The following is a 12461-nucleotide window of genomic DNA, read 5'->3' as shown; positions in this document are numbered from 1 at the left end:
ATAATTAACATGCATTAAAAAAACAAGATACAATTTAATAAGCAAAAGTATTCATAAAAAAAAATATATTAACACAAGAAATTATACAAAGTACAAAGCTATTATGATTATTAATAAGAGATGTTAGAGATGTATCTCTATACATCTCTAACATCTCTTCTCTCTAAGTGTCAAAGTACATCTAAAAAAAATATACATGAAGAAAAAAAAACGAATAACTAAAATAACTTTAGAGTTGTAAAAGACTCTTGTTGTCTTAAGCAAAGGAAAATATATATATATATATATATATATATACTTAATCTACTTTTTTCCTTGGAGATGTATATGGTCTCCAAGAGTCAGAAAGAAAATAAACAAACAAGGACCGAACAGAGTGCCTCAACGTAATCTCATTCAAAATTAATGTTACATAGAATAGCATAGCCCCTATTAGCTGAAACAGACCGGTCTTCACAAACAGCACCCGTTCACGAATATGGCGCGCATCTCAGCCATCGCCTCCCTCAACCTTCATTCGGGAAGGTGGCGACCCGATCAACGACGTCACCGTAAGCAAAGACTTTTTAGCGAGCATGACATGTTCAAGCTGTCCGGGCTGTATTAAATATTCCAATAATAAGTGAATACGGTATACCTAGATGTAAGACACAACATTCCGTGCCGTGTATGTTACATAGTTTAAATTGACTTAATTGAAAACAAGATCTTGGGAGATGTAAAAGGTCCCCACAGTCAATTATAGTTAATGGGATATAATAAAAAAAAAAATTTGGAGGTGTAAAGGTTCTCCAAGTGTCAAAAGAATTCGAAATAAAAAAAAATGCGTATGAAATACAAATTTCACGTCAAGAGACTGTTAAGCTAGCAATAGACGTAGTATAAAAAAAACTTACTGATACTGAACAGGTAACGCGTCTGGATCCTTGTCAACAGCCTTGACAGTGGCTATGACAGTGTCAATAGGCACGTTCAAACGGACTCCTACTGTCATGTTGGCACTCTCGAACTGCGGGAGGTGGTCGTCTATGTCCAGAATCTTGATTAGCGCTTGCGTTTCTGAAGGGTCCTGAAAATTTCAATTGGGATAATTGTTGCAATATTCTGTTGCTAGAGCACTAACAATAGATGAAAATGACTACACATAAAAAGTTGTTTGACAAATTTTCACAGTATACCTTTCTACCTTCCTTTCGCTGGAGCCATTATAAAGGGTGACTCACACTGGGACGGAGTGGACGGAGGACAGCTCATACGATGCTTAGCTTTTTATAGAAAGCACTACATCAACCCGTGCCATCGCCGGGTTAATGTGAATAGACCTTAAAGCTGTTGGCTGCTGTAGCTGTCAATTTACATACATTTTTCAAAAGATTTTTACTGGCTTGGCAACACATAATGTTATCCTACAGCAGTTGCAATGGCGAAATTTATGCTAACGTTTCAGTGTGCCTCAAGATGATTTTTGAGCTACGCCTTTTTTTCAAGAATCTAACATTGTTAACGCCTAAGCCTAAACTAAACCTAATAGATTTTAATCCTTGCTCAGTCTCAGATTGGTTCCATGTTTGAAGCACTTGACGGTGTGTAGTATCACAATAGCTTCCTTTGCCGCTATAAGGACAGTAAAGACTGTCATATCTCAAATTACCAATCGATTTTGCAATTGAAGTCCCTCTGAAGCGGCCTTTTGAGAATCAACCTTATTGCAAAACCGTATAAAATTCAGCTAACTTAACAAACTATTATACACCTTTCTCAGTCTAGGCTTGGTTCCATTCTTGAAGCACTTGACAGTGACGAGTATCCAAGGATATGGTTTGGGATGTCTATGCGGGCGGCTACCTTGATGAGGGTTTTGCTGTCGCATCCCAAGTATCCCAACTTACCAATCGATTATACGCCTTACTCAGTCGAGGCTTGGTTCCGTGCTTGAAGCACTTGACAGTGATGATTATCCTCGCAATGGCCTCTCTGTCGATACGGGCGGCCGCTTTTATGAGGGCTTTGCTGTCGTTGGTCCGTTCGAGTTTGAGCAGACCGAGGTCGTTGCCGGCTGGAAAAAGAACTTTATGGTTTAACCCCCGTATTTAATTAATAAACGTACACTAAAGTTATCAAGCTGATAAAGTTCGTTTATCCCTTTGTATCACACCAATGCAACACGCTGAGATGAGGCCATTTCGTGGCACTTCATTATTTTCTGTCTTATTGTTATTATGTGTATTTTGTCTTGCCTGTGTTCACGAATAAATGTTATTCTATTCTATTCTATTCTATAGGTCGAAAAGGGACAAACCAACTTTAATCGGCTTGATAACTTTAGTGTACGTTTATGAATAAGGGGGTTAGTCGATACTGGCATTGTTAATTCATAGCTGTGTTACTTCTGTAATACTTCCTAACGAACACGAACCTCCTTGCTCGACTGCAAGGAGGTTCGTGAATTCTACAACTAGTTTTGCCCGAAAGCTAACAACGGTTTGATGCGAATCCCTTTCCCTGTCCTTGCTGAGCAAATGACAGGCCAATGTCTCTGTTGCACAAAAAAGGAAGAGTGACAGAGCCAAATCTCTACATTCTCTATACGCTACGGAGTGTGAAGAGTTGGAATGTTGGCAATGCAGGCTGGTGATTCTTAAATCATTTTAGGGGATGAAAGATAGGTGTAAGGGTATCAAACCTGTGATAGCATAGTCGATAGCTGCGTTGTCCCCTATATCCTCATCTATGGCTTGTAGCTCTCCGATTACGGTACCGACTGGTATCTCCTCTTTGGTGGTCAAGAGGACAGGTGGATCGTCCTATAAAAATAAATGAAATAATGAGCCCATATACGTCCCACTGCTGGCCACAAATCTCCTTTTATACATGAGAAAGATCTTGCCCAAAGCGGGGACGTTACATTAAATGCAGATGTATGTAGGTTTCTTATGGGTGTTTTCCTTCACCGAAAATCCTGTGGTAAACTTTAAATGATATTTTGTAAGTTCCGAATAACTTATTGGTACGAGCCAGGATCTGAACTCGCGACCTCCGGATCGAAAGTCGGCCGTCCACTCGGCCACCACAGCATATGCCTATTATAACACTCAGTTGTTTTTGCGTCGGGGGTTAAAAATATAATTCGAGAACATCTCTTGCTGAATCTGATCTGTTGTCAAATTACTAAAACTATGTTTGTCTTTTCCAATCAAACACATTGCCGAAAGAAGTAGATATTGCATGAAAATGAAACCTACCAAGTTTCTTGCAAAGTCCGGCTTATGACCGTCCACATCTGTCACATCCACGGTGGCAATCCTAGTCGTCTGCTGAGGAGGGAACCCCGGTCCGTGACTAGAAGTACTACTAGTGTGTATACTAATAAACTTACCTAATAAATAACTTAAATAATCTAATAAACTTACCAAGTTCCTAGCAAAGTGTGGCTTATGATCGTCCACATCAGTGACATCCACGGTGACGATCCTGGTAGTCTGCTGAGGAGGGGAACCTCGATCTGTGACGAGGAGCACTAGTGTGTACGAGGCCTTGCGCTCCCGGTCTAGTGACTGGCGAGTTGTGATCAAGCCGGACTGGGGATCTACGACAGAATTTTAAATATCAAAAGGTGCCACCGATTTTTTAAACATCATTGACATGTGAGTTCGTCAGAGGTCAGAATATCTTGACAGTGCGATATAAAACGATAGAGATGAATAAAATGTAACTAAACTTAAATTATTGGTATTTTCGACAAAATACTGAGTTTTATGTTTTCCGTTACGTTATTGTACTGGGACTACTGGGGCTACCCCGTACAAATGCATAAGACTCAGATTGGAACAGGCCGGACAAACGATGGATCTTCCGAAAGTTAGTTTTGTATGGAAAATTCAGCATATTGCCTTACAAACGGATTCCCTTACACCAGCCAATTTGCAGAAAATTTCGCTTCTGTACGGGACAACGGTAGGCTCTTTCATGGAATGCTGTTATAGCTTCTTCTGACGATTTGTCTGGAGAGTTACTCACCTATAGCAAACACCTTAGCGTCGGCATTCGTCTGTTGTATGGAGTAGAGTAAGCGCCCTGACGGTTGCGTCGGGTCGTCAGGATCACTTGCCACTGCCTGGAACACTGGAGAGCCTATCGTTGCGTTCTGCAAAAAATAAAGAGAAAAGTCTTATCTGTTTTTGTCCAAATTATGCGGTAAGAACGCAGTGTAGTAAGAGCAGAGATAACTATCTATCTCTCTCTGATGCATTGATGTCAGTATCTCCCACCTCGCTCACGCTGAGCCGCTCGCCGGACGCGGGCCGGATGAAGTGCGGCACGCCGTCGTTGGCCGACACGTCTCCGATGTACAGCGACAGCGACGTGTCCGCGTTGTGTCCGCCGCCGTCCGTGGCTCCGATAAGAATCCGGTACGGATCCGTGCGTCCGCGCCCGGTCAGGTCGCGACGGGATTTGATCTCGCCGGTGTTTATGTCGATTGTGAACAAACCTGTGATAGAAAAAGAATTTCACTATCATCATCAACATACAATTTTAATCAGCAATATTATCATTATACTTATATTGACCGGGATATAGACCGTGATTACCTTTTTGTTTTTATTGAGGTCCCGATATTTCGACGCAGTTGCATGCATCATGATCAAGGTAATCACGGTCTATATCCCGGTCCCGGTGAATCAACGAGTTAAGGGATTTCATTTTTCACTATGATAATGCTGATGTTTTATTTATACCTAAGATCACTAGGTATAAGTGTACTGGACTGGCCATTACTTCTGAGCTTATTTCTCGGCTGTAAAGTTATAAATATGACTCGTAACTCACCATTAGCTTCACCTTCATCTAACAGTTCATACTTGACTTCCCCTCCAAGACCTTCATCAGGATCGCTGGCAGTGATATTGATCACACTGATACCCACTGGAACATTTTCAGGGACCACCGCTGAAAAATTAAATGCCATCTAGTTGAATTTACTGTATTCATATTTTTTCACAGTTTATTAAAATGAGTTTAAATATTTGATTTTCTTATAAACTAAAATATTAGTATGATCGCTAGATTTACATTATTACGACAGTGTACTTTTAGTTTGACTTTAAATACACTAAATCTAAAATGAAGAAATGTCAGTGTTTAAGATTATTTGGTTTATTAACGTGAGTTTTAGTTCCTGAAATAAATTATATATTATTTGTACCAGTGTACACAGCCTTTTCGAATGTAGGAGCATTATCATCAACATCCAAGACGTCGATGAGTATCGCGGCAGTAGTCTTGAGGCGTTCAGCACCTCCTTTGGGCATGTCCACTGCTTCTATCTCAAGTCTGAGGACGGATTGGCGTTCGCGGTCTAAAGTTTTATTTGGAGCGAGCTGAAAAGATACCATTCACCATTCACCGTTCATTTAGAATATAAGATACCATTCACCATTGATTTCACATAAACACTTGTGTAATCGGTATTATTTAAAGCAAATAAATTATTAAAAAAAAAACAAGAAAAATCGACTGAATTAAACTTTTTGAAGACCGTTAACATTAACCATAATGATCATGAACAAAAAAAAATCCAAGTTTTCTAATTGTTAGATTCACTGTTTGTTTAAAAAAGTATAACACATAAAGTCTCGGGGTGTCTCACTAATTTATCTGTTAAGGACACTGCGACTGCGGATTCTTATCTCATGAGTTTAACTGTTTTTCTTTAATTCTAATACCTATTATTACTCAAATCATTTCATATAGGAAAATTGTAATTTACCCTAATAACTCCAGTAACATTATTAATCGAGAAGAGATCTGAGTTTTCCCCTCTTAACGTGTACCGTATATCGGAAAAGCCTTTCCTTTTATCTTCTTCAGTTAAAACTGCATCTGCATCAGTAGCAGTAACTGTCAAAATTTGTTCTTCGTCCTTTATTGATTCTAGGACGCTAACTTTGTAGAGCTGAAATAAAATTACATAGACTATATCAAAAATATTTGATTAGAAGTCCTGTGTTTGCATTTTTCTAGCATAAAAGATTACTCACGTTAGACCACTTCGAGTCTGACACGTAAGTTTCTATAAGGGGCCGAAGCGCCTCAAGCTCCGACCCGGTCTCGGCCCCGCTTTGGTCTAGTGTGAGTCATCCTTAAATTGAAAACCATTTTGGTAGATAATCATTGGTACAAATAAAATTGACAGAGTGAATCCGTTTGCTGTAGTGATTAAAATTATATAACTGATTTATTTGATCAATGAGTTTGTTTGATCTTATTGCTTACCTCTTTATCAAATTTCGGAGGATTATCATTCAAATTTATAACTTCAATAATGACCTTCGCCATCGTATGTTTACTTCCATCATTACTCGTTGCCTTCACAGTTAAAGTCAAATTTGGTGTTGTCAGTTCTTCGTAATCAAGATGCTTAGTTAAAACCACTTGGCCACTTAGTGGGTCTACTTGTAACAGACCTGTTTCGGAATTTACTACTTTGAATCCTGACACTAAATGTCCAGATATTGGATCTTCAGCTATCAACACCAAAACTGTGCTTCCTATGGGCTGTTCTTCTTTGATCTTATGATAAATTATAGGGTGCGAAGTTGACCAACCAGGATTTGTGAACTGTGGATTCTTATCAGCATACGGTTGGATATAAATGGTATGTTCAACAATATCAAATTGTTTATCTATTTCAACTTCTGCATTTATATCGACTACTTTTACAGTCAGAATGATTATCGAAGCTTGACTATAATCTAATGTACCATTGACTACAATTTCACCTGTATCTTCATTGATACGGAAAATGTGTTTATAGTCATATTGTGCGTTAGGTTTCAATTGGACACCAGCTTTTGAAAAAGCTTTTATGGGATCAATTATACTGTACTTAAGAACTGAGTTTACATCAGTATCGTGGGCGACTAGTTGTGTAACAACGGCATCAATTTTAGTTTTCTCTGAAATGTAAGTGGTTGATTCAGTGGTGTTGAACTTAGGAGGTTTATTATTGACATCCTGGATGGTGACGAATACTGTTGTGGTTGCAGTTTCTGGGATGGGCATTCCGCTATCAACTGCGGAGACTATGATCTCGTATCGGTCTGCGTTGACGTCTCGATCTAAATTTGCATCGTTTGATACTGTTATAAGACCAGTCCTGGAACAACCAAAATCATTACAAGTGCCTAATCCAATTGTGCTTTGATATTGAATACACGAATGACTAGGAAATTCCACAGAACTTTATTTATATAGAAGAAACAAGTTCATCTATTTGTATAGGGGCCGAGCGTGTCAAATTTTGTACTGAAGTTGTTTATTGCCTGTAATTTTAAATATGTCTCAGGCTCTTGATTGTTCATAATTTTTGTGTTGTTGCAATTGAATATCACGTAACGAGGCATTTTTTATGTTTTGATTTACTTCAACTTACAAAAATTGACGCCCGAAAGCTGCAAGCTGCGATTAAAGACGGACAACTCAGTGGATTTCACTGGATTCATTTGACACGCTAAGTAGATACGTTTGCTTGATCTATGGTATATATGACATCTGTGGGAAATTCATATACATTCTTATAATCAAACTTACTTTTCGTTAATAACGAAGTTATCTTTAGATCCAGATACAATATGATATGTCAAAAGATCATCCAACCCATCCGGGTCATTCGCCACAACCATTGTGACATTTTGTCCAGGCTTAGCATCTTCTTTGATACTAGCTTTATAGTTCATCGGATTGAGCTCAAAAGTGAAGTCTTCATTTATGTCTGGTTGCTGGTTGACGGTGTATTTGTAGTGGTGATAGTTGCCCTTGAAAGTGGGGCGCTGGTTGCCAGGTACTCCAACTCTTATGTAGACCCGAGTTTCGTTGTGAAGAGGAGGTTTACCTGATTAGAAAACATTGTCGTAATTTTGTCAGAGTCATAAGTTAATAATAATATGTACTAAATAAGATGATATACATTTGACCTTTAATAAAGACATTATATAAATCTATATTCCCTGTTAGAATTAGTGCATCTTCATATCTCATTTAATATCATTTAAGAAGGTAAGGTTCAAATAACAATAATTGTATCAAAGTATTTTAGAAAACTTACCATAATCAGTTGCTCTTACAACAAGTTCGTATTGTCCTCTAGGTGTATCCATAGTTTCAACCTTTTCAAGAATCACAATCTCACCAGTATCTTCATCAATGGAGAATACATTGCCTTTGTGAGTGATGCTATTATCGGATTCAAGAGAATATTTGATACGACCACCTCCTTGCGATGGACCATCTGCGTCTGTAGCCTATTGAGTAAAAAATGTATTTATGTAGTCTAAAATCTTATTAACATTAACAAGCCAAGTATACATATCTAAAGTACTACTTACGGTAACAACAAATTGTGGTTCAAAACTAGTAGCTCCGTCTCTTATAGTTCTACTATATTCAGGAGCTTCAAAGACAGGAGCGTTATCATTCACATCCAGAACTTCAATATACACACTAGTAGTACTGAGTTTACCTCCACCATCCTTCGCTATAAGCGTCAAGCTGTAACTCTTCTGCTTTTCATAATCAAGTAATTGACCAACATATAAATTCCCCTTGTTTTTGTCAGTTTTAAATAAATGAGATCCAAAACCAGTAAGTGAGTATTCGATTTCACCAAAAATACCATAGTCCTTATCTGTAGCTGCTACATCACCAATCAGGCTTCCAATGGGAGCATTTTCATAAACATTAAATTTATAACTTGTTTGATCAAATATAGGTGAATTATCATTCATATCTAAAAGCTTTATATTAACTCTTGCTGAACTCAGTTCTATATTACCAACAGATGATACTATATCGAAACTAAAAAGTCTTTTATCGTCATCATCGACATCATAATCAAGTCGAGAAGAATCTTTTACTTTTATACTAATTGGGGTTCTGCCTTCTCCATGATCTGTGCTTATTGAAAACACTCCTTCAGAATTAAAAACATCTCGTAAATACAAATCATATCTGCTGTTTTGCCCAATATCATTATCTTCAACATAAATAGATAGACCCGGTATAGGGCTTCCGTTTTCTATATTTTCAGGGATTGAAATATCAAATTGGTGTTTATTAAATTTAGGTATATGGTCATCAACATCGGTTACTACTATAGTTATTGGCGTGACTGTGTAGTCAGATGGCACTTCGTTGTTTATCAGTTCTGTAGCCTGAAAAAAAAATGTGTTAGTCAATATTTTACTCATAATTTTAGAACTAAACGGGACTTAGGGCCAGTTGCATCAACCACATTTGACAGACATCATCGTCGCGCAGCAGACGTCTATGGAACTTCCCATACAATAAGATTTAACGAACGCTTTAACAGTGACAAAGGGTTTAATGCAACATTTATATTTGGCCTTATACTGTCTCAATCATTGACATATTCTAGTTTGACCTCAGTAATTCATTAGTCTACAATTTCTACACATTATGGTTCACTACAAAGATTTCGTCTCGAAATACTTTTTCCTAGTCCACGAAGAAAATACATACATACATAGACATACATATATTAACGCCTGTATCCCATAAATGGGTAGGCAGAGTACATCAAACTACTATAGTCTCAGTGCCACTCTTGACAATTAAAGGGTTGAAAGAAAACGAAAATTGTGACATTGCAGTGACAGGTTGCCTCTCGCCTACGCCACAATTTAACCCAAATCCCACAGTCGACTTCTACGATACCCCACCCCGTCACCACATGGGCAAAAATACGAAAATACGAAGAAAATATCACCAATAAGCATTTCACATTTTGAATGCTAAGCTAAACTTCTATTAAGATCCGTTTGATCGGACGAATGACTTTATTTCATCACTGGCAACAACTTCACTAACCTTAACAAAGAAGTTATAAACCCCTCCATTCTGTATAACGACATCGCTCTCCCTATCGATAGGGTTGTCAGATGCGACCAGCACAGCTCTTCCAATAGGCCTCTCTGGTAACAGCTTGAAGTACTGCTCAGTGTCTCCTTCCAGGGTCAGTAGGACTGGTCGTGGGTGCGCTGTGTCACCGTCTTTGGCTACTATTTCCATTATGCTGGTGTTCTGAAAAATAAAAAAAGTTGGAAGTTAGTTATTAATTTGGTGAGACTCTACTCATCATAGCAGCATATTGGTACGTGGTCTGCAAGCTATGCTGGTTGACTTTTTTTTCAAATGGTGGTTTTGTTTTAAATACAGGTAGTTTTGTGTTATAATATTACAGCAACCATCCTAGCAAATACCTGAAAGAGGTCTGTTGGAGATGTTTTTGAATTAATCTGGCCAAGTTCTAGTACTACAGCCATCTATTCTACTTCTAAACTAGATATTGCTACATTATAGCGGCTCACTCCGAGATTATATCGCCGCGCTACAAGTACATGCCGGCGGCCATATATTCTATTTCTACACTAGATAATGCTATAAATGTAGCAGAACTAATCTTACCGGTGGAGTATTTTCTGGCACTGTAGCCGAATATGGCGCGTTGATCAACACTGGCGGTTGGTCCTGTACGTCCCTTACAGCGACCGCCACGCTGGCAAAGGCGCGCAAAGGCCGGTCTGAGACGTCGGCAGCTTCTAGACTTAGCACGTACGCTGAACGACTCTCGTAGTCTAGCGGGCGTTGGATAAAGAGACGGGCTTGGTACTCGTTTGGAGAGATCTGGAAAGTTTAAAGATGGAATGTGGATGAAAATGTTTATACTGAGTAGTAAGCACCGTATCGTACACACATCTATTTATCAGAAGTGTGGTGGGCAAACATATTTTTGGTTATTCTGATTGTTGTCGATTTAAAAAAAGGGAATTAGACGTAAATTGTTGTAGGCAATTAGAAAGTCTGAAAACTAAAATTATAACATCGAATTAAAAATATAGGTCAATGTAAAATGTCCTTAAATAGGTACCTATATAAATTTTGCATTCTAATTAAGTTTTAATGATGCAAGTTAAAAGCAAAGTGATTCCGCATCGGTCACGTTTGTAGGTGAGTCATTCTTAATGGTAATAATATATTAGTAATAGGTAAAGTCATTATCAACCTCATGAGAATTTATTTTTAATGCGACTACCTTTGAGAATAAAACAGTCGGTTAATATCTTAACCGCAAACCGCGATCTCTCTTAGAAAATTACCTATGTACCAAACGAGCTTTGTACGGCGATTTTTGAAATTCCCTAAGCGACAAACGTGGCTCAAATTAAACCGTTTCGGGACCGGGGCGGGAACGAGCCGCGACCGGAGCGTCCGACGTTTAATTTTTATGACGTCATAATAAAATAATCGTCATTGCTCGTATGTCAATTGAAGTGCATGTCTGCATGCGTCATGCGTCATTGCTCCAATAACGGTGGTCATATCTATCAGGATCGAGCCGCATTTTGTATATGAGAAATCGCTCCTTAGTATGGACGCATTCGCATGCTTTCAACTCTCCCTCCCTCTCTCTCTCATACGTAAGCGTCGTCATACTAACGTCATACGAGCGATTTCTCATAATTACATAAAATGCGGCTCGATGCTGATAGATGTGACTTCACCCGTAAGCGCCGTCCCGGATCCTACCTGCCGGGTTTCAATTGAGTCACGATTGTTATAAGTTGACGACCGGTCTGGCTCAGTCGGTAGTGACCCTGCCTGCTGAGCCGCGGTCCTGGGTTCGAATCCCGGTAAGGGCATTTATTTGTGTGATGAGCACAGATATTTGTTCCTGAGTCATGGATGTATTTATCTATTTAAGTATGTATATCGTCGCCTAGCACCCATAGTACAAGCTTTGCTTAGTTTGGGGCTAAGTTGATCTGTGTAAGGTGTCCCCCAATATTTATTTATTTTATATTTAAGTATAGGAGCGTTTTCACATTATCCGACCGATCCAATATCGGATGTATGAAGAATCTACAATGAAAGCAGTGTGGCGGTGAGCAACAAAATGGCGCTTTTAATATGTAGGATATTGCTCCTACATATCGGATCGGGTATACGTGAAAACGCTCTTAGACTTACTTATATTTCAGTTCTTACCATGTCAGTAACGACTCTGAAGGTAGCACAGGCCTCTGCATCGCTGCCCCTCTCTTTGGTAGAGCAGGTGACCTTGATCTCGGCGTTGTGACCTTCGTCGCGATCTGTCACTATAATTTTTGGGTTCAGCTGAAAAGATAAATTTTATGCTCAATTACGTTTAAGATTCACTTTTTAAATAATTCAAACATTTCGGCTCTTATGTTCCGAAGAATGTGATGGAAGTTTAATATTAAATGTTCAGACAATAATGATGTCAGCAACATTCATTAATTTAAAAAATTAAACGTAAAGAAAAAAGTACAAGATGGAATATTAAAAATATAGGTACTCGAATTTAATTATTTCTCCGTACAGGAGACTAAGGCATAGCTCACATTAGAACGCTCCGGAACCAA

The 12461-nt window shown here is 38.6% G+C and overlaps 1 protein-coding gene across 2 annotated transcripts in view; it reads right to left on the bottom strand.

Moving 5' to 3' along the window:
- The window catches only part of LOC125226288 (cadherin-23), a 33222-nt gene that overhangs the window by 5696 nt on the left and 15065 nt on the right, over positions 1 to 12461 (bottom strand). For both annotated transcript variants that reach the window (XR_007177064.1, XM_048130225.1), the window contains exons 5-20: positions 12064 to 12192; positions 10483 to 10701; positions 9886 to 10098; positions 8385 to 9209; positions 8105 to 8300; positions 7591 to 7891; positions 6274 to 7156; positions 5768 to 5953; positions 5204 to 5378; positions 4828 to 4947; positions 4269 to 4489; positions 4018 to 4144; positions 3411 to 3586; positions 2684 to 2804; positions 1890 to 2056; positions 897 to 1069 (exon numbers count right to left, since the gene is read on the bottom strand). Coding sequence is in view for 1 of the 2 variants with exons in the window: in XM_048130225.1 (XP_047986182.1) it covers positions 897 to 1069; positions 1890 to 2056; positions 2684 to 2804; positions 3411 to 3586; positions 4018 to 4144; positions 4269 to 4489; positions 4828 to 4947; positions 5204 to 5378; positions 5768 to 5953; positions 6274 to 7156; positions 7591 to 7891; positions 8105 to 8300; positions 8385 to 9209; positions 9886 to 10098; positions 10483 to 10701; positions 12064 to 12192 (4232 nt within the window). In the remaining variant the exon portion in view is untranslated. The remainder of the gene's footprint in view (positions 1 to 896; positions 1070 to 1889; positions 2057 to 2683; positions 2805 to 3410; positions 3587 to 4017; positions 4145 to 4268; positions 4490 to 4827; positions 4948 to 5203; positions 5379 to 5767; positions 5954 to 6273; positions 7157 to 7590; positions 7892 to 8104; positions 8301 to 8384; positions 9210 to 9885; positions 10099 to 10482; positions 10702 to 12063; positions 12193 to 12461) is intronic.

This window comes from Leguminivora glycinivorella, chromosome 5 (assembly GCF_023078275.1).
Source record: "Leguminivora glycinivorella isolate SPB_JAAS2020 chromosome 5, LegGlyc_1.1, whole genome shotgun sequence".
NCBI classification, from domain to species: Eukaryota; Metazoa; Arthropoda; class Insecta; order Lepidoptera; family Tortricidae; genus Leguminivora; species Leguminivora glycinivorella.
This window is presented reverse-complemented; position numbering and strand designations above follow the sequence as displayed.